General features: G+C 43.4%; 1 protein-coding gene across 4 annotated transcripts in view; it reads left to right on the top strand.

Annotated features, from left to right (window-relative positions):
• Positions 1-1,123: 1,123 nt before the first annotated feature.
• LOC111160001 (neurofibromin 2) overlaps positions 1,124-26,725 on the top strand; it is a 78,805-nt gene continuing 53,203 nt past the window's right edge. For all 4 annotated transcript variants that reach the window (XM_022522756.1, XM_022522753.1, XM_022522755.1 and 1 more), the window contains exon 1: positions 1,124-1,613. In XM_022522756.1, the coding sequence (XP_022378464.1) occupies positions 1,500-1,613 (114 nt within the window). In that variant the 5' untranslated portion in view covers positions 1,124-1,499. The remainder of the gene's footprint in view (positions 1,614-26,725) is intronic.

The following is a 26,725-nucleotide window of genomic DNA, read 5'->3' as shown; positions in this document are numbered from 1 at the left end:
TCCCATCTTTGCTTCTCATTATCTAGATAATAGTTAGCAAGTGGCTCTGTCCTGCTGAGCTTCTCACTTTTCCCAACTGTACTGAGGTGATGCTAATGATAGTTAACATTTAAGGACTGCTTATTCTTCAGTCAAAACAGGAAATTGTCTACTCAACCATTAAGAGTTATTTAAAAGTAGGATTTTTTTTTTTTTAATACAGAAAACTATATATTCCCCACCTCACAACACACCCATTTTAACTTGGTGACACTTAAAAAATAAAGAAAACACATATATGGTTTGAAAATGGAAGTCAGAGTACAAAATGAGAAAAGCTTTCATTTTTCGACCAATTTATACCTACAAAAAAAAAAAAAACAAAAAAGCAATTTCATGGGTTTCAATTTAGTATGTGCCAGCCACCGTTCTAAAGCTTTATATGTTTTAACTACCTTAAATTCCTCAACAACCCCACGAGGTAGGTACAATTATTATCCTCCCTTGGTAATAATACAATTTCTCCCAAAGAGAAGAGGATCTGGGAGAGAGCACAGGCAACCTAAGCAGCCTCCACGTGATTTAAAAGTTTGAGAAACACAGAGGTCAGTATATGCAATTAAGTGCCAAGGAGGATTATCCGCCGGGTGTCCGAAACACAGCCTGCTGGGGCGCCACACTCGGCAGGTACTTGGACCAACGGGCAGTCCCTCACTGACCCACACGCAACTGGGGACGAGCCGCTACGTGGTTCCCGGGAGAAGGCGCGCCGAGTTCCGATGCCTCAACCAATCTTGCTAGAGTAGGCGTACTCCCTGCGAACAAAAGCGTTCGGAGTGACTGCCGCTATGACCACTCAACGCCGAGCCCAGGCCCGCGCCTCCAATCACAGCGGAACTTCCAATTGGCGAGGCCTTTCTGAAGTGGGGCGGACGGGAGGGAAAAGTCCCGCCTCCCTAGGGGTTCTCAGCCAACCGGAGAGTCCGGGCGGCAGCCGCCGGTTCGGTTGCGCTGTGTGTAATGATCTGGGGCCTGAGGGCGGGGCGGGGAGCAGGCCGGGGTCTGTGGGGAGGGGACGCTTCCTGCGGGCGCGCGGAGCGGAGACGGTGACAGCCACGCGCGCACGTGCGCGCCTGGCCGCAGCGCGGCCCCGAGACCTTCACCGGCCGCTGAGAGGCGCGCGGGGGCTGGGCTGCTGCCGTCTAGGGGCCCCGTCCCGAGGCGTCCCCAGCGTCCCGGGCCCGAACCCTGAGCGCCGGGCAGAGCCCACCCCGTCGGTTCTGGCTCGTGTTTCGTCCCCGTGGCCGTAAGGGCCCACCCCCCAACTCCCCTTTACGCTCCCGGGGCAGGGTCCTCACGGCCCATGCTGGCCGCTGGGGGCCCGTGCCGACCAGACAGCTCCCAGGCCGGCCAGTTGGCTACCATGGTGGCCCTGAGGCCTGTGCGACTCCTCCAGGGGGGCTAACAGGTCCAGAGCGCAGGCCTCGGGGCGCGAGGGTCCCGGGTCTGAGCCCCGCGCCATGGCCGGGGCCATCGCCTCCCGTATGAGCTTCAGCTCGCTCAAGAGGAAGCAGCCCAAGACGTTCACCGTGCGGATCGTCACCATGGACGCCGAGATGGAGTTCAATTGCGAGGTAACCGGCTGGCAGCCCCGACGGGCTAAGGCAAGGGGGAGCCTGGCGGAATCCGGCGGAATCCCCGCTCGCCGGGCGCTGTCGTGGGTCGGGCACGAACTGGGGCGCCCCTGCCGCGGTGACAGTCAAGGTGGAAGCTTGAGGGATTCAGCTTATATCGTCTCTAAGCATAGACAGAGGTGACCAGAACCGGAAGGAGCCATCTAGGCCCAAATCCTCACGTTAAAGATAATTGCTGCTCATTTTTCATAGGGCTTTTGGGTTTGGAAGCACTTCCTGAAGGTTTTCATTCATTGTTACTGCAAGAGGCTGGAAGCATCCGTGGTGGCGAATTCTGGTGTCAGGCTTAAGTTCCAGCTCTGTGGGCTTTTTATTTATTTATTTTTTTACTTCATTGGATATTATTATGTGCCCCAGGCATTAAAAGTTGCATCTTGTATATTGGAAAGTCTGTACTTCTTTCCCTTTTCCAAAAGCCTTAAAGGAAACAGTTGATAACCAATACTTTTGATGCAGTTTACATCATGATGATAAGTTACTATTTGTTGAATATATTCTAAGTGTCAGATGCTCCTACATTTAATTCTCACAACTACCCAATGATGTAGGTACCCCAAACCATACATCATCTAGTAAGTGGCAAAGTGGGATTTCAAGTCAAGCTTTTAGCCAAAAGTACTGTCTCTCAAGTAATTTAAGTCCTTGCTAGTCCAAAGTGTGGTCTGTGAAACAGCAGCATTGATAGTAGTGACCTAAGTCAGGGGTTGACAGACTTTTTCAGTGAAGGGCCACGTAGTAAATACTTTCAGCTTTGCAGGCCATGGGATCTCTGTTACAACCACTTAGCTCTTCAGCTCAGCTACTATAGCACAAAAGCAGCTTAGGATTCATTTCCAGCATGACAGTGTGAGGGGTGTCATTGACCTTGCTCGTCTGTAAGACTGGTGAAAATTACTTTAAAAACTCAACAATTTAAACCATCTGGAAATGGCCCTAAGGGCAAACATTTATCAAATGAATAAACATCTATTCAAGAAAATCCGAAAATTTGCTAAGAAAGGCGAGAGTCTATAGTATTTGAACCAAGGCTGCTACCTCTCTCCCCACTTCCAACTCAGCAAGGTGGAGATTCCATTCCAGACTGCTGCAGTCCAGAACACAGGGCTCCCTCTTCCCCTGGCTCCCTGTCAGACCACTTTCTTCCCAGGAGGAGCAGTACTTCAGTGTTTCTTATCCTGCTCAAGCCTACTTGTTGCTGAGACAGTCCCAGGTGTGTGTAGTTGAAATATGAGTCTTCCTTCTATCCAGCTCCCACTCACAGAATGGGAGCTGTGCCTTGAGCATGGCACATGACTACTGGGGCTCCCCAGTTGCTCTCATCCCAGACCCAGCTTGCATAATGGTGGTTCCATACCAGAGGAGGCAAACTGAGAAAATCTTAGGCTGTTGTGTGCCATCCCACCCCTTCCATCAAGGATTCAGAGATTTTACCTAGAAGGAGAAGAAGGTTTTAAAACCTGTGGTTTCTGCTCTCTTCCCAAAGACAGTTACTTCATTTGCAGCAAAATGTGGAGAAGTTTATGACTAAGGGAACTCTTTTTTTTTTTTTTCAAAGATTTTATTTATTTGTCAGAGAGAGAGGGAGAGAGAGCGAGCACAGGCAGACAGAATGGCAGGCAGAGGCAGAGGGAGAAGCAGGCTCCCTGCCGAGCAAGGAGCCCGATGCGGGACTCGATCCCAGGACGCTGGGATCATGACCTGAGCCGAAGGCAGCTGCTTAACCAACTGAGCCACCCAGGCGTCCCATGACTAAGGGAACTCTTAAAAACTGGAGGATTTGGGGGGCACCTGGGTGGCTCAGTTGTTAAGTGTCTGTGTTAAGTGTCTGCCTTCGGCTCTGGTCATGATCCCAGGGTCCTGGGATTGAGCTCTACATCTGGCTCTCCACTGGGCAGGAAGCCGCCTTCTCCGTCTCCCGTTCCCCTACTTGTGTTCCCTCTCTTGCTGTCTCTCTCTCTGTCAAATCTTAAAAACAACAAAAACAAACAAAAAAAAAACTGGACGATTTGGTGAAGGGGAGTTGGGAGGAGATTATGGATTTAATGAAGATATAGCCTAGTCTGTAGACCCACTACTTTGCAGGCGAGAGTCAAAGATTAAGATGGGGTGGGGAAGATCCCTTATGGGATTGAATAAACTGTTCCCTCAAAAGAGTCACCTTTGATTGGATTATTTTGTAGACCAAGTTATGCCCCAGGGTCTGGTTGAAAATAATAGAACAGTAAGACACGATTAAAGGAGTTTTAACAGCTAGGTGTGATCAGGGGAAGAGAAAGTGCCCTGCTGAAACCACTGTCACTCCAGGATGACTGTAGCCATAAACAAATTTGTGTGTCTTTGAGGAACAACAGCATCACAGGCCTTAACACTGTGTGAATGAAATAGATTTCACTAAAACATTCCAGCCAATCACTAAATAAGTAAAGAACAATAAAAAAGCCCTGGGACTGGGGTAGGGAGAACCAGTCCAGTATCTATATTATTTAGATGATATATTACTTAAAATGTCCAGTTTCCTGCAAAAAAATTGTGAGACATGCAAAAAGGTAGGGAAATATGACCCAGACAGTGGAAACAAACTAGCAGTAGAAATTGCCATGAGAGCAACCAGATGTCAGATTTAGCAGAAAAGATTTCAAATAACCATTACAAATATGTTCTCAGGACTAAAGGAAAGCATGATTAAAGAAGGAAGGTATGACATTTTCACATCAAGTAGTAGAAGATCAAGTTAAAAGATAGGAATTACAGAAAAGAACCAAATGAAAATTCTGGAGTTGTAAAGCACCATAACTGAAGTTAAAAATTCATTAGAGGGGCTCAGAGTAGATTCAAACAGGCAGATGAAAGAATTAGCCTGCTTGAAGATAGAATGATAGAGATGATGCAAGCTGAAAAATAGAAAGAAAAAAACAATGAAGAAAAAGGTACAGAGCCTCAGAAAAATGTGGGAAATCATTAAGTGCACATATGTATGGAAATACCAGGAGAGGAGAGAGAAAAAATATTTTAAAAAACAGTAGCTGACACTTTCTGAATTTGTTGAAAAACAATAGCGTAGACATTCAGGAAGCTCAGTAGACTCCAAGGAGGATAAACACAAAGAGAGCCACAAATAGAAAAAGGGGAAATTCGGAAAGTCAAAGACAAGGAGAAAATCTTGAAAGCAACAAGAGAAAAAGGACTTATACAAGGAAACCCCAGTAAGATTAACAGCTGTCTTCTCTGCAGAATCTGGAGGCCAGAGGCTATGGGATAACATATTCAAAGTGGTCAAAGAAAAAACTTGTCAACTAAGAATCCTATAATATTTCAAAATGGCTATTTCAAATATGAAGGTGAAATAAAGACTTTCCCAGGTAAATGCAAATTGTAGATGTTGTTCAAAGACCTGCTTTACAAGAAATACTAAAGGAAGTTCTTCAGGCTGAAAGCAAGTGGCCTCAGACAGTAATCAAATCTACATGGAATAAAAAAAGAGCACTGGGAAAAGTAATTATATAATGACAAAAGACAGTATAAATTAATATTTTTCTTTTCTTGTAATTGATTTAAAGAGCAATTGTATAAAATAACATATATAATGTACTGTTGGGCCTATAACATACAAATATAATATATGTGTAGTGTACTTTCCAATAACAGCACAAAGGAGGTAGATGGAAGCAAAGCTGTAATGGGCTAAGGAAATGACCACAGATGGTCAAGTAACAACAACAATGTGTTCTTGGGTTTGTAATTTTTATATATATATGTGTGTGTGTATATACACACATATATATATGTGTGTATATACATATAATTATATATATTATATATATAATTTTAATATACAAATATAAATAGTCTACAAAAAAGGTGAAAAGTGAAAGGATATATAGGTATATATAGATATAGGATCTATATATAGATACATAGGATGTATATATCACTGGAATTAAGCTAGTATAAATCTCAAGCTGATTCTGATAAGATTTATCTGCTAAACCCTGGAGCAACCACTAAAAAAATTTCCCCCAAAACACTTAAAAAATATGATGAAGAAATCACTAAATAAATGTAAATGCTTCATTAGAAAATATTCACCTAATGTAAAAACAAGTAGTAAAGGAGGGATGGAGAAACAAAAACGTGAAACACATAGAAAACAAAAGTAAAATGACAACTGTACCCCAAATAATTAGATAACTTAAATGAGATGGACAAATTCCTGGAAAGACACCAACTACCAAAATTTACTCAAGAAGAAACAGACAATCTGAACAGACCTATAACCAGTGAAGAGATTAAATTGGTAATAACAACGCCCACAAAGAAATGTCCAAACTGTATGTACTAAAGGCCCAAATGGCTTTATTACTGAATTCTACCAAACATTTCAAGAACAATTAATACCAGTTCTTCACATGCTCTTTCAAAAGAATAGGAGAGCAGGGACTACTTCCCAACTCATTTTATGAGGCTGGCATTACCCTGATACCAAAACCTGACAAAGCAATCACAAGAAAACTAGAGACTAAGATCTCTTATGAATATGGAAGCAAAACGGGGTGCCTGACTGTCTCAGTTAGTGGGTCATGTGACTCTTAATCTTGGAGTTGTGAGTTCCAGCCTCATGTTGGGTGTAGATTACTTAAAAAAAATATGGAAGCAAAAATTCTTATTTTTTAAAATTTTATTTATTTTATATATAGAGAGAAAGAGTATGAGCTGGCGGGGGGTATAGGGAGAGGCAGACTCCCTGCTGAGCAGGGAGCCCCGACACAGGACCACAGGACTCAATCCCAGGACCCCGGGATCTCTACCTGAGCTGAAGGCAGATGCTTAACCAACTGAGCCACCCAGGTACTCCTGGAAGCAAAAATTCTTTTTTTTTTTTTAAGATTTTATTTATTTATTTGACAGACAGAGATCACAAGTAGGCAGAGAGGCAGGCAGAGAGAGAGAGGGGAAAGCAGGCTCCCTGCTGAGCAGAGAGCCTGACGCGGGGCTCAGATCATGATCTGAGTCGAAGTCAGAGGCTTTAACTGAGCCATCCAGGCACCCCGGAAGCAAAAATTCTTAACAAAAATATTAGCAAACTGAATCCAGCATCTATCTATCTATCTATCTATCTATCTGATATACCTATATATGTATATCATACATCATAACCAAGTGAGATTTATTCCAGGAATTCAAGGTTGGTTTAATATCTGAAAATCAATTAACATAATACATCATATCAATAGAATAAAAAAAAATCACATGATATTTCAATACATGCCAAAAAAGCACAAAATCCAGCAGCATTTCATGAAAAAACACTGAACAAAATAGGAATAGAAGGGAGCTTCCTCAACCTGAAAAAGAGTATCTGTGAAGAACCCACAGCTAACTATCATACTTAATAGTGAGATCAGGAATAGGAATAAGACAGGGATATCTTGCTACTTTTTTTTTTTTTAAGATTTTATTTATTTGAGAGAGCATGAAATGAGCAAGGGGAAAGACAGACAGAGGGAGAAGGAGAAGCAGACTCCCTGCTGAGCAGGTATCCTGCTGTGGGACTTGATTCCAGGACCCTGAGATCATGACCTGAGCTGAAGGCAGACCCTTAGCCATCTGAGGTGCCCCTATCTTGCCACTTTTTTTTTTTTTTTAAGATTTATTTATTTGATATATAGAGAGAGGACACAAGTAGGCAGAGTGGCAGGGAGAGGGAAAAGCAGGCTCTCCACTGAGCAGGGAGCCCTATGCAGGCTCCATCTGAGTACCGGGGATCATGATCTGAGCCAAAGGCAGCCACTTAACCAACTGAGCCACCTAGGCGCCCCATCTTGCCACTTCTGTTCAACAGTGTGCTAGAGGTTCTAGCCAGGACACTTAAGCAAGAAAATGAAATAAAAGACATTCATATTGGAAAGGAAGAAAATAAAAATATATTCAGAGATAATAAGATCACGTATATAGACTCTAAGAAATCCCCTATAGGGATTTTCCTATAAAACTATTTGAACTAATAAATGAGTTAAACAAGGTGGCAGGATACAAGAGCAATACACGAAAATCGCTTGTAATTCTATATGCTTGCAACGAACAATATGAAAATGAAAATTCTATTTACAATAGTATCAAAAAGTATAAAATACTTAGGCACAAATTTAACCAATGAAGTGTAAAACTTATACTCTGAAAATTATTAAAACATTGTTGTTAGAAATTAAAGGACCTAAAGAAATGGAAATTATCCCTTGTTCATAGATCATAAGATTTAACATTATTAAGGGGGCAGTATTCCCCTAGCCGATCTACTCATTCAGCATAATCCCTATCAGAATCCCAGTTTATTTCTTTGTAGAAATTGAAAATCTGATTTTAAAATTTATATGGAATTGCAAGGGATCTAGAATAGCTAAAACAATCTTGTAAAAGAAGAGAAAAGTAGGAAGACTCCTACTTCCTTATTTCAAAACTTACTACAACCATTGTCAAGGCAGTATAGTACTGGCATATAGATCAATGGAATAGAACTGAGAGTCCAGAAATAGATCGATTTATCTACCGTTAACTGATTTTTGACAAGGGTGTCAAAGCCGTTCAATGGAGGAATGAATAGACTTACCAACAGTGCTGGGACAACTGGTGAGCCACATGCAAAACAATGAAGTTGAACCCTTATTTCATACCACACACAAAAATTAAAAATGCATCAAAAATGTAAATATAAGAACTAAAACTATAACACCGTTAAAACGGATAAATCTTCATGACTTTGGATTTGGCATAGGATTCTCAGATATAACAAAAGCATGAGTAACAAAAGAAAAAGTAGTAGACTTGACTTCATCAAGATTAAAAACTTTTATGCTTTGAAGGATGCCACCAAGAACTGAAAAGAAATACGAGGAAATCATGTATCTCATGAGGGTCTTCTACCTAAAATTTATGAAGGACTCTTATTGCTCAGTAATAAGAAGGCAAATAACTCAATTAGAAAGTGGGCAAAGGAGGGGTGCCTGACTGGCTTTTCAGTAGAACATGACTCTTGATATCAGGGTTGTGAGTTCAAGCCCCATGGTGGGTATAGAGTTTACTTTAGAAAAAATGGGCAAAGGATCTGAATAGACATTTCTTTGAGGAAGATACACAAATGGCCAATAAGCACATGAAAAATGCTCAACATCGTTAGTCATCAGGGAAATGAAAATAAAAAACACCATGAGATACCACTTTACCACAATAAGAGCCAACCACTAGGATGATTAGAATCAAAAAGTCAGGGCACCTGGGTGGCTCAGTCGTTAAGCATCTGCCTTCGGCTCAGGTCATGATCCCAGGATTCTGGGATCGAGCCCCGCATCAGGCTCCCGGCTTGGTGGGAAGCCTGCTTCTCCCTCTCTCACTCCCCCTGCTTGTGTTCCCTCTCTCGCTGTGTCTCTCTGTCAAATAAATAAATACAATATTAAAAAAAAAAAAGAATCAAAAAGTCATATAATAATAAATGTTGGTGAGAATATGAGGAAATTGAAACCCTTATACACTGCTGATGGGAATGTAGAACAGTGCAGCCACTTTGAGAAACAGTCTGGCCATTCCCTCAAACAGTTAAATATAGAGTTCTCATCTGACCCAGCAATTCCACTACTAGGTATCTACTCAAGAGAAATTCATGTGTATCTACAGAGAAACTTGTACACAGGTATCTATAGCAACATTATTTATAAGAGCCAAAAGGTAGAAACAACCCAAATGTCCATCAGCTGATGAAAGGGTAAATAAAAGGTGGTATACCAGTACAATGGAATATTATTTGGCACTAAGAAGGAATGAAATAATAAATACATGCTACAAATGGGTAAACCTTGAAAACATTATTGCTAAGTGGAAGCAGCAATCACAAAAGTGCGCCTATTATTTCATTCATCAGCAAGTCTGGAGTGGGGACATGTAGGGAAATGGAAAGTAGATTTGTGGTTGCTTAGAACTGGGAAAAGGGTACAGGGATACAGGAGTGATAGCCAGGGGATGCAAGGTTTCTTTGTGGAGTGAAGAATATATTCCAGAATTGACAGGGGTCATGGTTGCACAACACTGTGAATATTCTAGAAACCATTGAATTGTGCATTTTTTTTTAAAGATTTTATTTATTTATTTGACAGACAGAGATCACAAGTAGGCAGAGAGGCAGGTTCCCCGCCAAGCAGAGAGCCTGATACAGGGCTCGATCCCAGGACCCCGGGATCACGACCTGAGCCAAAGGCAGAGGTTTTAATCCACTGAGCCACCCAGGTGCCCCTGAATTGTGCATTTTTTAAAAAAGGGTTTTTTATGAGAGAGAGAGAGCAGAGTGAGTGAGAACATGCGTGGGGGAGAGGGAGAAGCAGATTCCCTACTGAGCAGGGAGCCCGATGTGGGGCTTGATTCTAGAACCCTGGGATCATGACCTGAGCTGAAGGCTGCCACCCAACTGACTAAGCCACACAGGTTCCCTGAACTGTGCACTTTAAATAGGTGAATTTTTAAGGTACATGGGTTATATCTCAGGCTGTGTTAAGGAAGATGTGGCCTTTGACAAAATGGGAACAAAAGACATGACTTCATTCCAGTAAAACTATTTGTGAACACTGAAATTTGAATTTCATATAATTTTCACAAGTGATGAAATGTTGTTTCAGAATTTATATTTAAGGGGCCACCTGAATGGCTCAGTCATTAAGTGTCTGCCTTCGGCTCAGGTCATGATCTGGGGTCCTGGGATTGAGCCCTGCGTTGGCTCTCTGCTCAGCGGAGAGCCTGCTTCTCCCTCTCCCTCTGCCTCTCCCCCTGCTTGTGCTCTCTCTCTCTCTCAAATAAAGAAATAAAATCTTAAAAATAAATAAATGAGTAAATTTCACATTTAACGATGGAAAAATTACTCTCAGTTCTCAGATGGTACAATAATAGATGGCAAATTAGGTTTGTGTTGTGGGCCATAGTTTGCTGATCCCTGATCTATCTTATTTATGTGTGTTTGTATGTATGTATGTATGTATGTAATCTCTATACCCAGTGTGGGACTTGAACTCACAACCTTGAGATCAAGAGTCACATGCTTTACCTACTGAGCCAGCCAGGTGCCCCCCAGATCTAAGTTTCTGTTTGGCAAATGTTGTGAGAGATTATGAGAGACTGACCGGTAGGGAAGGGGATTTTGTATGAGAATTCTTCAGCCACAGTTCTACCATGAAAATCTCTTCTTTTTTCTTTAAACAGACCCCAGGCCCAAAGAGAATGTACAATATTACCAGCTATCGCAGGGCTTCTAACCTTGACATTTTTTTTTTTAAGATTTTATTTATTTATTTTTTTGACAGAGACAGAGATCACAAGTAGGCAGAGAGGCAGGCAGAGAGAGAAGGAAGCAGGCTCCCTGCTGAGCAGAGAGCCCGATGTGGGGCTCGATCCCAGGACCCTGAGATCATGACCTGGGCCGAAGGCAGAGGCTTTAACCCACTGAGCCACCCAGGCGCCCCTCAACCTTGACACTATTGACATTTCGGCTGAATAATTCTTTGTCAGGGCGGCAGAAGCGCTGCTAGATGCCAGTAGCACCTCCCCACCCTCCCAGCTGAGACAACCAAAAATGTCTTTAGACGTCATCAAGTGTCCCGGGAGGGGGGAGTACCCTTCCTTCTCCCCCTCTCCCTGCCACCGTGTTGAGAACCACTAATCTATAGAAGAAGGTAAGAGTAGTGTTATTCAGAGAGTCGGAATGATATAGCTTAGAGTCTGTCAAACTTAAATGTGCCAGCAAATGACCTGGCATCTTGATAAAATGAGAATTCTGACTCTGTACTTCTATAGTAGGACTGAGAATTCTGCATTTTTAACACATTCTCAAATGATGCCAGGGCTGCTGATTCAGGGACCACCCTTTGAGTAGCAAAGCATTAGTGGAAAGTGTATAGGCTTTGAAATAAAATAGGCCTGGGCTTGAATTCCAACAAACCTACTCCTGGCTTGGATAAGATACCTAAGCTCTTTGGACCTCAGTTCCCACGTCGGTAAAATGGAACTAGTAATACTGACCCTGCCAATTTTTGTTTTATTTATTTATTTGGCCTTGCAAGGTTTTATAAGGATTCATGGAATGCATAGTGCCAGGCAGAAAGTAAGAACTAGAAGGGACTATAGTTGGCTAAAAGTAGGAGGCAGCTCAGGTCACCATGGTTACTGCCCTGTTGTGATTTGTCAAGCCGTTGCATTTCATTGACTTTTCGTTGTAAATATCTGTTTGTAAATGAATATGTTCAAATATTCTGTTAAAAAAATAACAGTAGGGCCACCTGGGTGGCTCAGTGGGTTAGGCCTCTGCCTTCGGCTAGGGTCATGATCTCAGGGTCCTGGGTTGGAGCCCCGCATCGGCTCTCTACTCAGCGGGGAGCCTGCTTCCCCTCTCTCTCTCTGCCTGTCTCTCTGCCTACTTGTGATCTCTCTCTCTGTCAAATAAATAAAATCTAAAAAAAAAAAAAAGTAACAGTAGTTTGATTTATGAGGCTAGAGCTCTGAGAAACTATCAGTCTTTCTCTCTTGCTATTTTTATGTTGTACATTAACTGAGGAAGGTACTAATGCAAGGAGATGACAGATGCATTTGAAAAAAAAAAAAGAGGAGAGATGGTATTTGATAAATTCTTGGCTTTTTTGAGGTCAAGGGTAGGTGGTGGTCTAAGGATTCAATTTCAGAACCAGTGGTAGTTAACATATGAATCATGTTACCTTATGCTAATAAGTTCAGACTTTTTTGCTGCAGAGATAAGGAATAAATCTCTTTCTTGCACTACTTGCTGCATTGCACAGTTGGCTTGTTGTTTCAGAGGATTTTTCCACTTGAGAGATTTGATATTTGTCATTTTGAGAAAGTGGGTGCTGAACGTAATTTGCCAGGAGCCTAAACGGTTATGTTATTTCTTATCTAGGCTGGAATTTTACTCTAATAATTCAATCTATCAGTAAGAAGAGCCAAATATGAAAAATCTCTCCGAATGGAGTTGTGAGAGATTCTAATACCATCTTATATTGGAAACAAAGTCTCCTTCTTCTGTTGGTTGACATCCCAAATGTTTTCACAAACCCAAGTGGGAATATGACTGGATTAAACATCAGCATTACAGATCATTCCAACATACAAGTGGACAAAAAGTAGAAACCTTTGAAAGGGGAAAACAGAAAGAACGACCCTGGTATTTTCAGTAAGATGTTACAACCCAGACACTTGAAGATTTAGGCAAATGCTTCCCTTCTAGGATGCAGACTTTTGGAGGGCAGTGGTGGTCATTTCATTGCTAGTTGTGTATAGTAATGGGACTCTCTTTGAGGGCACTGAGAAACCTTTTTTCTTATTTCAGAAGAAAAATTGTTTCTGCCTGATCCCTGTATTCTCCCATTGGGTTTTTGCATGCCCGCAGATGGCCTGGGTCTGCAGATATGGGACATGGGCAGTCAGGTGAAATGCTGGATATAGTTGTGCATGTGAAGATAGAAGGAAGCCGGACATACACTGGCTGGTGCTGCCATCTGCTGGCCCCCATGTCTGCTCTTTTGTAGGAGGAAGGGCTAGGGAATAACAGTTACTGTGTGCCAGGCCCCATGCTAAATGCTTTAAATGTACTATCTCATTTGATACAACAGAGACTCGTTCACTTATTCACTCAACAGATATTTACTGAGTACCCGTGTGGACATAGCAGTGATCAAGACCTACTTAGGATGGAGGTCTTGTCATTGGCTTCATTTTCAGAGTAGGAATTGGAGACTCCAGCAGGGTATATAGCTTGCTTAAAGTCCCTGCAGAGCCACTGTCTATTCTGAAAGAGAAAGAAGAGGACAGGGACTGTTATACAGCGGGAGAATCTCACTAATGACCAGTGCTTATTTGAACCTCACAACGAAGTTTTCAAGTCAGTTAGAGAGGTCTTTTTTTTTTTTTTAAGGTTTTTATTTATTTATTTGACAGAGAAAGACACAGTGAGGGAACAAAGCAGGGGGAGTAGGAGAGGGAGTAGCACGCTCTCCACTGAGCAGGGAGCCCAATGCGGGGCTTGATCCCAGAACCCTGGGATCATGACCTGAGCCGAAGGCAGATGCTTAATGACTGAGCCACCCAGGCGCCCCAGTTGGAGAGGTCTTAGCTCAAGTTCCAGTTTACTTGTCTGGACTCTGAAGCAGCACAGCCTAGAGGTTATGAGCATCTCGGGAGAGCTTGGTCTCAGGAGCCTGATCCTTGGCTCTGCCCTAACCAGCTCAATGACTTTAGACAGGTTCCTTAATCCTCTTCAGATGCCTGTTTCCTCATCTGTAAAATGGGGAGCATACTAATTCTCCTGCAAGGGATTGTTATAGGGATTAAAACTGAGTCGTTGGTAAAGTACTTAGACTTTCTAACTCAATCATTTGTCTATGGCATTATTATTATTATTATTATTATTTTTGCATTTGCCATAAGATACCATTTCAAAACATTTTGTGAACTTGCCAGTGGACTTAAATTTTGGCCAGTGGATGATGTTACTGATGACCTCTGTTGCATTGGATCAGTGTCTGGTTTTCCTTTGAATCAGATGGACACTTTCCGTAAATGAATCCTTTTCACTTGCCATGATCCTGTTTGCAATTCCTTGCCTTTGGCTTAAAATTCCTTGCCTTTGACCTTCTTTTGCAACAGTTCAGTATTTTCTGGTTGCATATTTAATAAGCTTTGTGGTCCGAATATTCTTCCCTATTATTCAGCCTGATATTTTCTTAAATTTGGTGTGTGCACATAAATAGCAATTGGTTAACCTCTCTATTCTGAGACCATTTCATGTGCTTTGAAAAGTTAGTTATTTAACTTTGAAATCCACCTCCTTTTCCCCCACCCCCCGCTTCAGTTCAGGTTTGGAATAGCCAATTATTTAAGGCATTCAAGCACACAGAAAGATATTTAAGAGGGAAGGTCCCAGATTTCCATGGTGCTCATGGCGATTTAAAGTGGTCTTCATGCAGAATGACTTGAAATGTTTGGGGGTGGGAATGGGAAGAGTTTGGAAACGAGGAGCCCAATTAGAAGACAAACATTCTGGGCCAGGTGTCACGCCAAAACCTGAACTAGCTGGGGCCTGGGACAAAACTGGACTGAATCCGGGGCACCTGGGTGGCTCAGTGGGTTAAGCTGCTGCCTTCGGCTCAGGTCATGATCTCAGGGTCCTGGGATCGAGCCCCGCATCGGGCTCTCTGCTCAGCAAGGGAGCCTGCTTCCTCCTCTCTCTCTGCCTGCCTCTCTGCCTGCTTGTAATCTCTCTCTGTCAAATAAATAAATAGAATCTTTAAAAAAAAAAAAAAACTGGACTGAATCCAAAGGCCTGGGCACTAGGAGGATGAGGCCAGGGATCAGGGCCTTCTGTGACAAAGAATGAGTAGGTGAACTCTAAGCCCCAGATTCAGGAGGTACCAAGGTCTAGAGCCGGTCCTCAGCCTCAAGGACAGCCAAGCAGGAGGCAATTTTTCAGTCAAGCCTAGTCAGCATAGTGCTCAGGAGGTCAGCACACTTCCTGTATGTGGTCTGGGGGTGTAGTCAGGGTGTAACTTGTATAAACCCATTGAGAGCCCTGAACTGGTATTTGAACAACCCCTAGCTTCTAGGCAGAGCTCCTCTGTGTGATCTTGGCCATGTCTCTTCTTTCCCCCAACTCTAGGCCTCAGTTCCTAGTCTGAAAAATGAGAGGAAAGAACTTGATTTCCAAAGGCCCTCTGCTTTAGCATCCTATTTTAGGTGATCTGGGCGGAAGAAGCTCATTGCACAACTCCCCCTTTCATATTTCCTTCTTAGTAGGAAACCATCTCAGGATTTGAGCATGTAGGTGTGAGAAAAATCTGCCGGAGGACAGGAAGGATATTGCTTAGGGAACAAGAGCTGGCATCCCAATAGAAGGGGTAAGTTGGTTTGAGTTTAAGTCCTACCACTGCCACCTGCTGTCAGAGTGATCTTGGACTTACTTCTCTAAGCCTCAGTTGCCACATCTATAAAATGAGAAAAATACCATTTTTCATATAGGATTGTTTAAGGTGTGAATGAATGAGGTGGACCTTTATGGGCACTTATCCCAGGGCCTGACTCTAGGAAGCTCTTGGTAAATACTAGCTTCTCATGTTATCATGAGATGGGAGTGTGGGAGTAAAGCGGAAGGGTCTCATGTTAGAAGGCACTCTGAATTTTCTCCTTTATTTTTTATTCTTACTATTATTTTTAAAGATTTTATTTATTAATTTGACAGAGAGAGAGAGATCACAAGTAGGCAGAGCAGCAGGCAGGGGGAGGGGCGGGAAGCTGGCTCCCGGCTGAGCAAAGAGACAGGTGTAGGGCTCCATCCCAGGACCCAGAGACCATATCCAAGCCGAAGGCAGAGGCTTAACCCACTGAGCCACCCAGGCGCCCCTGAATTTTCTCCTTTAATCATCTCCTTCATTTTCTTTGAATCTTTTTCAGATTATCCATGCCTTTGCAATTGTAGACTCTTAGACTCTATAATTATGAGCTGTATCTGACACCATATTTCTGTTTAAGGATTTATTTGTAATTGATCTCTGTCTAGCTTGATGTCCACTGTGATAGCAGGATTCTCTTCTGCCATTTTTACTCCCTATTCTTTTGTCCCCAGTGTGTCAATTTTCCCTTTTTTTTTTTTTGTTTCTAATGACTTTTCCAGTTATTCCTGCTAGTTTTGCATTCTTGTCCAAGAACATTTTTGGTGCTTGTTTATTTTTAATTTTAGAAGTTAAAGGCATTTGAGGTCTTAAAAACCCAGAATTGAGTTTTCTCAGAGCTGCTAATCTTTTTAGCCAGCTGGTGATGAGGCTTCTCTGGTTTGTTACAGGATGATGTGTTCCATCCTCCTGTCTATGCTTTGTCTAATTTAGAGTCTAAATCCACATGTTTTAGTACATTTTTAGCACGTAAAAATTTATTACCAAACTTAGTGCTGACCTCAGGGGGAAAAAAATCAAATATTCAGTCACTAGTGCGGAGGCTGAAGGTGTTAGAAATCACTCCAGCCGCCACTAGGTGGGGTCAGAGCACATAATTTCTAAAGTCACTGGATCCTTTTCCTCTTCCAGCCCTCACTGCCATCCGACTTTTTCCTTTGCCAAATTTGGACTGAGCGTTGGAAATTTCCAAACGTTCTCTGTTAGTGAGTTACGTTACTTACAGTTTCCCCATCCACCTTGCCAGTTTTAATCTCCTAGTTGTAGTTGTTTTGATAATTTGACTTTCAGGTAAAACTTAAAACCAAAGCCCAGAGTCATTATTAAACTTATCTGAACTGATCTAAAGTTTTAAATTCAGCAACAGTGTCTTTATCTAGTGTATTGATTGGAGATTGACTGGAGATTAAAAAAGAGTCTCAGAGGGGCGCCTGAGTGGTTCAGTCAGTTAAGTGTCTGCCTTTGGCTCAGGTCATGATCCCAGAGTCCTGGACTTTGAGTCATCATTTTGAGTCCCAGAGTCATGATCCCAGAGTCCTGGGATCAAGCCCCACATCGGGCTTCCTGCTCAGCGGAGAGCCTGCTTCTCCCTCTCCCACTCCTGCTTGTGTTTCCTCTCTTGCTGTGTCTCCCTCTGTCAAATAAATAAAAGTCTTAAAAAAAAAAAAGTCTCATAAATGTATTAAAGAAATCTACAACTCACAGTAGTTCTCATCCATTTGCAGACATGTTTACCAGCCCTGTGCACTCGTACCTAATCCTTCCAGCCTTGTGACACCAGTGTCATCATCGCTGATGACTATGAAACGGAATTAAAAGGTCAAGCTAGAAACGGAACCTGAATGTTTAAAATTTCTTTCCGGGGCACCTGGGTGGCTCAATGGGTTAAAGTCTCTGCCTTTGGCTCAGGTTGTAATTCTGGGGTCCTGGGATCAGCCCCTCATTGGGCTCTCAGCTCAGGGGGGAGCCTGCTTCCCCCACCCCCTCTCTTCCTGCCTCTCTGCCTACTTGTGATCTCTGTCAAATAAATAAAATCTTTAAAAAAAAATTTCTTTCCAGGCTAGAGCTGGGGTTCTTCATGAGCCGGTTTGCATGAATGGATTAATGCTCTAGCTATGTTTTGGTGGGAAGTTTTTTGAAAGAATGTTCTTTTAAATACAGATTGTAATTTTTGTGATGTCCAGGGCAGGAGGAGTTAATCAATTGGTTGATACTTTGTCATGGGTTTTATTTCGGTCTGCTGGTTTTACCTATTTAGACATTTAAAATTTAGCTCTGTGTCTACCTGCATTGAATTTACGATTGTTTCCTATTTGTAGCTCTCTGCGGAATTATTCTCAGTATTTCAACATTTGTGATTGTTGATGTTTGCTGAATATCAGCAGGGTGCTAGGTGCTAAAAGAAGGTTATTTTTCAGCAGCATTACAATGACCACTTTTGTTACATTAGAGAGTTTATTCTTAATATAGTCTGCTCTTGATTATTATGAGTAAGGAACACAGCAGCAATAGTAGGACCTAAGTAAGGAAAAAGCACATAGAAAGCACACATAAATTAAGTGTCAAGTGTCATTTACTGCCTGAAATGACTTTAAGATACAGAATGGAATGTTACAGAATTAAAAGAAAAGTATTGGGGCGCCTGGGTGGCTTGGTCGGTTAAGCATCCTCTCCTGGGATCCAGCCCCACATCGAGGGCTCCCTGCTCAGCGGGGAGTCTGTTTCTCCCTCCACACTGCCCTTCCCCCTGCTTGTGCTTTCTTGCTTGCTCTCTCTCAAATAAATGAAGAAAATCTTTAAAAGAAAAAAAAAGAAAATTATTACAGCAGTGGACAAAGTGCTGTATGGTTTATACAAAACCATCTCAAGCTCATAGACTCAGAGGGTGTTAATCCTCCAAGACCACTTGATGACTGTGGAAGCTGAGACCCAGAGAGGTTAAGTGACTTTCCCAACACAGCAGGTTTGGGGGTTTTGTAGCTATTTGACAAGGCTGTGATTGCTCTCATGTTGTGAGCTAAATTCCAAAGATAGAGATTGTCTCCTTGGCTTTTGGGGGACTGTATTGCTTTTATAACACTATAACTGTATTGTTTCTTTTTGCTCTGTCATCTGTCAGCTGACTTTGAAACGCCTCATCTTTTTTCATAACATCATAAAATTGGGGCCTTGCATGGGGCATAAGAGATTGACAGAAAAAGAAACCGAAGCCCAATGGAGTTGCGTGGCTCACTCAGGATTATATATGGGCTTGTGTGTGTGGTAGAGGGAGGGAGTTTAGGATCCAGATCCGTTCTCTAGGTTCACTGCTGCTCCCATAACCTCTCTCCACTGTAGCAGGAAACATGCCAGAAGCTACAAAAATAAGGACTTCTTTTTTCCCCTAGAAAACTATCATTCATTTAGTTTCGAAAGACTGAGGGTTTAAAACCTCCATTTTGTGGCTTCCCAAGGGTCTGTGACTTGTTTCTTACTCGTTTCTTTGGTTCTGTGGAAATTTTTCTTGGTTGGTTCTCTGAGATTTGGATTTCCTTGCCAAGGAATTTTTAGAGAGAAGAAATAAGTGTGTGTCACCAAAGGGGGGAAAATACGTACCTTAAGGCCCAATTCTGCACTTTGAATTTTAACGTGGAGTGTCATAAATTCTTGCTTCTTCATTGCAATCATGACTTAGAAGACTGTTCCACTCAGAAGCCTCATCTGGTCATCATCATCATCATCACCATCAACATCATCAGGCAACCGGAAGGATGCACAAGGTGGCCACAGGTTGTGCCGCACCTGCTTGGGTTCTGGGAGACCTAAAGTGTGTGTGTCTGTGTGATGTGTGCGTAGTAACCCTTGCCTTCAAGGAGTGTGTAACCTGTAAGACTGGAGGAAAGACAGGAATCTTGGGGAAAGACAAACACCTCCTTTTCCTGTGTATGTAAAGTGCATACTGACTCTCTTACCTGGAGTTGGACGGGGGAGGGGACAGTGGTGAGGTGAGGGATGGACTTTAGAAGGATCTGGTTCTGGATAAATGGAAGCACGTAGGTTTGCTGACTGGGGAGGGCACAGGCTGGGTTTTAACAAGCCGGGTAATTGGTTGCAGGGAGGAAGTAATTGGTGGAGGGCCTTGAAACCATTAATTTAAATGGATTTGGCAAACAGCAGATGATTTAAGGACTGGGAGAGGAAATTTACTGGCTGCGGTTGATTAAGGCAGAAACTGACAGGCAAGAGATTGGAGGTGGGGTTTTTTGCAAAGAGAAGGTTTTCGCTCAGATTTAGATGAGGGATGTAGGGGTTGTGATTGATAGAGCAGAGAAATTAGTCTCTTTTTTGGAGGATCCCCTTTTCCCTTGTGTTGGGAAATAATGGCTGATTAGGCTTGGGGTATCCTTTACTTGTGACAAGACATGACTGGATAGTTTTGCAATTTTGGCTCATGAAACACAAGAACCCGATTCTGTAGTGTGATGGTACCACATCCTGAACTGGGTCCTGTCGGTTTTACCCCTGCATTACTATACTTTTTTATCCTCATTGATTAACCAGAATAGATGTTAATGGAGCTCATCATTCACTTACTGCACAGCAGAATCCTTTTTGTAACTTTTTCCATTGTGTTTATCTTGTAAATAGAAGTATTTGTCATCTAGGTTTTTTTTCCCCAAAATGGTTAAATAAAAGTTGTTTTAGGTTAACATCTTAAGTTTTCTAGACTTTTATAAACTGGTTCTTGTAGGCCAGTCATGACTGCAGAAGTCGATCAGGGATGACTATTGAGAGGGGAAATGACAGTCATCTTTGGTTTTCTGTTTCTGACAGTGGTAGACACATGGCACATATCCTGAGCACAGAAAGACACAGTTCCTTCATTGCTTTATATGTAAGGGGGCCAGCCTCTTGACAGTTTTTATGGCAAATGCTAGGGCAGCTTGTGAGCTAAACCCTAAGAAGTGAATGCTGGGTTTGTCTGGTCTGTTCTCTTTCATCTTTTGTGTAATAGATAGCTAATCGAATAGAAATAGCTAATCTTTGTGTGGCCAAAATATGTAGTCCCCCAGGCCTCTATGAAATGGAGTGTTGTTTCTCTGTAGCTTTTCCCATATCTGAGTCTTCTCTGTAAAGTCGAAGTTTCTCTGTGGCCTAATTCTCGGGCATTTCACATATGGCGGCCAAATTCGATTCTCTTTCTTCAAGAAAGTTGTCGTTTAATCGTGTTGTTTAGCCATGGCCTTTTCCCACCATGTGGCTGGCTGGTTTCCTGTTGACCCTCCCTGGTTCTATCAGTAAGAAGGAGAGGGATTCGATTGTTGATGGCTGCACGGCCCAGAGAAAGGAGTGGGAGAATGCAGTGTGAAGGCTCAAAAGAAAGAAATTTTAGGGCTGTGCGTCCAAACCTGGCCAACTGTAAGACGACCGTTGTGGTTGTTATTCATAACGTTTCCTGGGGTAATAGACCCTAATCAGCGCTGTAGTTTATTGGTGCCAGTTGCTTCCTACAACAGAAAAGCGCTCTGTTCCTGCTGCGGAGGGTGAGTGCTTAGTGCTATTTACTTAAAACATTCTGGGTTGATAAATTATAAGCACTTCACTTTGGGTAAAGCTCATAAATCCAGCCCCCACGAAAAATAACAAGCTGACAGCACTTAGTCCTGTTTATAAAGTTCATACGCATCTATCTCTGATACAGGCACAAGTATATATCTATGAAATAGCACTGCAGACTGTTAAAGTAATGGGAGAGCAGAGGCACAAAGCGAGAAGCCTTGTACTTCCAGGCTCACTTCCATTAGGCCCCTCCTGCTTGAAGGGCACCTTGAGGACGAGGCCCGCGGAGCAGGAGCTGACAACTGTGGAGTCCAGATTTGCGCTCCTCCCTGCTCTTCTTCTCCCTGCAGATCGCTTTTCTCAGTCCTGCCGTCTCTCTTTTTCTGTCTGCAAAATGATCCCTGGCCTGTGAGTGTCCCTGCTCTTCAGGAAGCTGAGAGGGGAGCAGTGTTGGTGTGCGTGGAGCAGTTCAAACACTCTGGCCAGGTGGAGACATGGGCCTCAGTGAACACTTCAGCAGACCCAGGAGCTGTTCTGTTTTTGGCAGTCTGTCCGGGAAATATGACAAACCCTAACAAAAAGACCTTTAAGTAATGTTAAGTGCAAAGCCCAAAAGGCTTATGGGCTAAAAGGTATCAGGAAAGGAAATATTTTAGTAACAAAATAAACATGAGCCTCATCCCCCTGGCTGTGGCTTCTTAGAGACCTGGCAGGTATTGTTACGGGACGCATGGCCGTTCGGAATCAGGGACCGAGCAGCGTAGTTCGCCGTCAACTTGTGGAGTCCGAAGCGTCACATGCATCGGGCGGAAGCGTGTTCAGTACCGCATTGAACATTCAGTACTGCAGATAGCGTAATTAGGCTGCTCGTCATATACCAGAAAAGTGCAAAGAACATTCCTTCACTTTGCAACAGCTTGGACCTGAGTGGCAGACATGTTGTTCCCTCCAGCTGGCATGACTTCCCTTTCTTTAGCCCCTTCACCAGGGTACCAGCTACTGCCTGGCTCCCCAGACCCAGCTTAGACAGTATCCCCTCCGTGAAGCCCCTGACCCCCGTCCCTCAGGCTTGAACTGTGTTCCCTGTTCTGTTAGCATTTCCCAGGGTGCATTTTCGTTATTCATTTACCTACCTGTCTTCCCTGTCAGACGTGAATGGGGACAGCGTCTTGTCCTGAACTCATCATTTATCTCTCGTGCCGAGCACAATGACTAGGACATAGTGGGTGCTCAATAAATGTTTGTCAAATGAGTGATAGCATGGGTAGCTCGATGAGAATTGATGGTGCCCTTTCTGATCTGTCATCCATCATCCCTGGAGTGAAACAGGACCGGGAGACTTTACACGGCACCACTTGAGAATGTAAGGAGAGGAAGAGGGCTTAGAATGAATAATAACCAGCCTTTATTGAGTATTTGCCATGGGCTGGGCACTATATTTACTAAAGTATTTAGGCTTTTAAAATATATTAATGCACTTAATCCTTAGATCAATCTGCTAAGACAGGGTCTGTTTATCAGCCCCGTTGCGAAGCACAAGGAAATTCAATAACTTGCCCAAGGTCACACAGTGACAGCGCTGAGATTCATACTGATGTTAGGTAACTATCGCCTGTCTTTGCCTCTTAGACCGGCTCCTGGAAAGAATTAAACCCTAGTGGACAGAGGCAGCCATCTTAGTAATGATTTCACTTCTCTCCCGTGTATCTAGAATATCTAGATATGGTTATATTCTATCCTTTGGAAGAAACAAAGGAGAAAACAGTCACCTGAATAACTTTTTGGTGGGTAACCACTTTCTGTGGTTAAAACGAGAGGTGGAGTTTGTTGACAAAGAATTGGTTTTAGGTGGTACTTTTGGTCTTTTTAGAAGTATAGCAGTGTTCTCCAGTCAAACTGAACTATAAATGCTTTCATTTCCTACAAGGACCATCTAAGCTGTTTCTTTCTTTCTTTCTTTCTTTCTTTCTTTCTTTTTTAAAGATTTTATTTATTTATTTGACAGACAGAGATCACAAGTAGGCAGAGGCAGGCAGAGAGAAAGGAAGGGAAGCAGGCTTCCCGCCGAGCAGAGAGCCCGATGCGGGGCTCCATCCCAGGACGCTGGGATCATGACCTGAGCCGAAGGCAGAGGCTTTAACCCACTGAGCCATCCAGGCTCCCCTGTTTCTTTTTTTTTAATTGAAGATTTTATTTATGTATTTGACAGAGAGATCACAAGTAGGCAGAGAGGCAGGCAGAGAGAGAGGGGGAAGCAGGCTTCCTGCTGAGCAAAGAGCCCAATGTGGGGCTCAATCCCAGGACCCTGAGATCATGACCTGAGCTGAAGGCAGAGGCTTAACCCACTGAGCCACCCAGACACCCCCCCACTTTTTTTTTTAAGTTCATTTAGGTGATCTCTACACCCAATGTGGGGCTAGAACTCACGACCCTGAGATTAAGAGTCACATGCTCCACTGACTGAGCCAGCCAGGTGCCCCCATCTGAGCTTTTTGCCTCTAGACTTTTGCATATGCTATTCCCTGTGCCTGGAACACACTACCCGGCTTGCTCCTTCCCCAAGCCCAGTGTTCACTTGACGCTTCTCTCCTACCGTGATAGTTGATTTAGATACCATTTCCCACCCCTCCAGGATAGAGGGTTCTTTCTTAGGGGTCCCTACACCCTCTGAGGGTCCCTGTGTGGCACTCATAACTGGAGTTGATTATTGTGTGTAGGGTGAGGGAGGTGATTATCTGTTCCTGATTGACTCATGCCCTAGTCCTATTCTGTAAGAGCAGAGACTGTCTTCTTTCTCTATCTCCTGTACCTTGGGTGGTGCTTAGACACAATCTGTGTTCACCAAGTATTTCTTGAAAGATTTTTAAAAAATCCTTTTTTAAAAAAAAAGATTTTATTTATTTGACAGAGCAAGAAAGAGCAGAAGCAGGGGGAAGAGCAGAGGGAGAGGGAGGCTTCCCACTGAGCAGGGAGCCCATTGTGCGGCTTGATCCCAGGACCCTGGGATCATGACCAGAGCCAAAGGTGATGCTTTACCTACTGAGCCACTCAGGTGCCCCAGATTATTTTTTTGAGAGAGGCCTAGATCGTGTGTGAGCTGGGAGGGAGGGGAACCGGGGAGGGGCAAAGGGAGAGGGAGAGAGAGAATTCTCAGCAGGTTCATGCCCAGCGTGGAGCCCAATGTGGGGCTCAGTCTCATGACCTTGGGATCAAGACCTGAGCCGAAATCAATAGTTGGACACCTAACCGACTAAGTCACCCAGGTGTCCCTTATGGGGGCTAATTTTTGCTTTAAGTTTTTGAGCTTTGGGTTTTTGAATTAGACAAGTCTTCTGTTGGATGGTCATTGTTTGCTGTGTCTTGTATGTACAAAGTCAGCTGGGTGCTGTGGGCAATAGAGGATGACCGATGTCACTCTTGCTCTGAGGCGCCTGCAATCTTGGGAGACATTCAGATCATGTTACAGCATCGGCACAGTGCAGGGGGTCGCTGATAAAACTGTAAAGACAGGCACGGTCACATTCTGGTGAGTCAGCTGGCACCAGAGAAGCCCATTCACAACCTAGGACCTCCCTTCACAGAGTGTCATGGGAACCACCTAGAGCAACTGTGACCAGTGGTTCTTGTTTGTGAAGAAGGAGAAGCCCAAATTAGGAGGACTAAGCAAACCTCATACACTTGGGGAAGGGCATGTTGAAAAGTAGAACCTCATGTAGGTACACAACATGTTGGAGGTTAGATTTAACCCAAAAGAAAAACTTCATAATTACTTAATGATAGAGCATCTTCTTTTATAAATAGAGCTAATAAGAGTTAGAATCAAATGAATTTAGCACATTGCTACCTGGTTTCCTCCAGCACTTTAACTTATCCTGTCTGACACTTGGTTGCTCATCTATTCCCCCTGAAACGTGCTGTTCCTCCTGTTTGCCATCTCTCATGCTCAAGCCAGAAATGCAGGTGTCACTCGTCATTCTTGTTCCCTCAGTCCCCACTGGCACTCAGGAGCCAGCTCTGCGACTCCCTCCTTTCCAGTGCTCAGTCTGTCTTCCCTCTCTCCTACTTCCTTCATCCAGGCAAAGTTGGCCTCTGTTTTTTCTTTTCTTGATTCTAGGCTCCTTTCCTCCAACCCGTTCTCTGCCTTGTTGATGGAAGCACATTCCAGAATGCTGATCTGATCCCATCACCCCTCTTCCCAAGAGTCTTCAAGGACTCCATGGCGAGCCACCTGGCCCCACATGGCACCGAATTCCCACCACACCCCATCTTGAGTTCAGGCTGTCTGTCTCAGCTCTACCAGATGACTTGAATTTCACTGTAGATATCATGGTTTTCTTTTTTAGAGTTCTTTCTTTCCCTCCTTCGTCTAGCTCTCTCTTGTTCTCTAACACCTTTTCTTACTTAAGTCCTTCCTTGTGTCTCCCACAGGGACCATGAGTCTACCATTTTGCATTTTCCGTGTCTGGCATTGCTGGGCACAGAGGACGGGCTCTGTGGTGCTTACTGAAAGAGTAAGAGATAGCTGAGGCTAATTCATATTGAGCCGTAAAGAAGCAGTATCTGGCTCTTCCAAGAATGGGTTTGGTTTCAGGGCAGGAGAAGAGTTTACAACATGAGTTTCTTACTGGAAAAGGTGGTTGGGGAGTGCTGGTGGAGAGCCAGACAAATGGAAGCCCTCAGAACAGGCAGAGAGGCCACTGAGGAACTGAGGGGTTGCCCACCTTAGATCACCAGGGAGAAGACCAGTGTCTGACTCAGAAAGCTGCCGAAGAACCTGTGACTCAGTTTCCTTATTTATAATGAAAGGGAAGGGTCTAACAGTAGGTAATTACTCTGGCTCAAATCTGACTCTGGCATTCTGTGATCCTTAGAGTCAAAGTTAAGAATCTAAATAGGGCATTCTGAATTCGTGGGAGAATTCCACCCCCCCTCCTCACTATTGGAAGCTTCTTGAGAACAAAGACATTGTCTGTTTGCATTTGGCAGGGATTGTTTTGCATTTTAAAAACAAAGAAGTAGAAAGGAATACAGGAAAACTGCATTCATACCATACTATGCTTGAGAATTTAAACTCCCCCAAAGTCAAGAAATTCACTCACTCATCCTCTTTACAGCCTTGGTTGAGATGCAGTGCTCATCCTGCTTGCTGACGGCCCCTCTGTGGCTGAGCTTGGGCCCCACTGTGGCTGGGAGTTGTGGCAGCCTGGGAATCGACGCCATGAGCTTCCTGACCCTTGGGTGTTCAACTTCTCCAAGTTAATGTCTGTTCTTTAGCGTTACATTATCTTGTAGAAAGGTAGTCATTTATAATTTATGTACTATGTACTGGCTTAAAATAGAGACAAGAGGATAATCAGCATCCCGAAGCTTCTAGTTTTCCAAAGTAACATTTCTTCATTGAAGTCTGCCTGTAGGAATTAAAACCTGCCGTGAATTAAAAAACCTTTGTGCTGTTATCAGACTGGAGAAATGGGTGTGCCGACATTTAGTAATAAGCCTTGCAGGAGATCATCTTTTTTTTTTTTTTAACAT

The sequence above is a fragment of the Enhydra lutris genome, unplaced genomic scaffold, assembly GCF_002288905.1.
Source record: "Enhydra lutris kenyoni isolate GAN:26980312 unplaced genomic scaffold, ASM228890v2 scaffoldscaffold73, whole genome shotgun sequence".
NCBI classification, from domain to species: Eukaryota; Metazoa; Chordata; class Mammalia; order Carnivora; family Mustelidae; genus Enhydra; species Enhydra lutris.
This window is presented reverse-complemented; position numbering and strand designations above follow the sequence as displayed.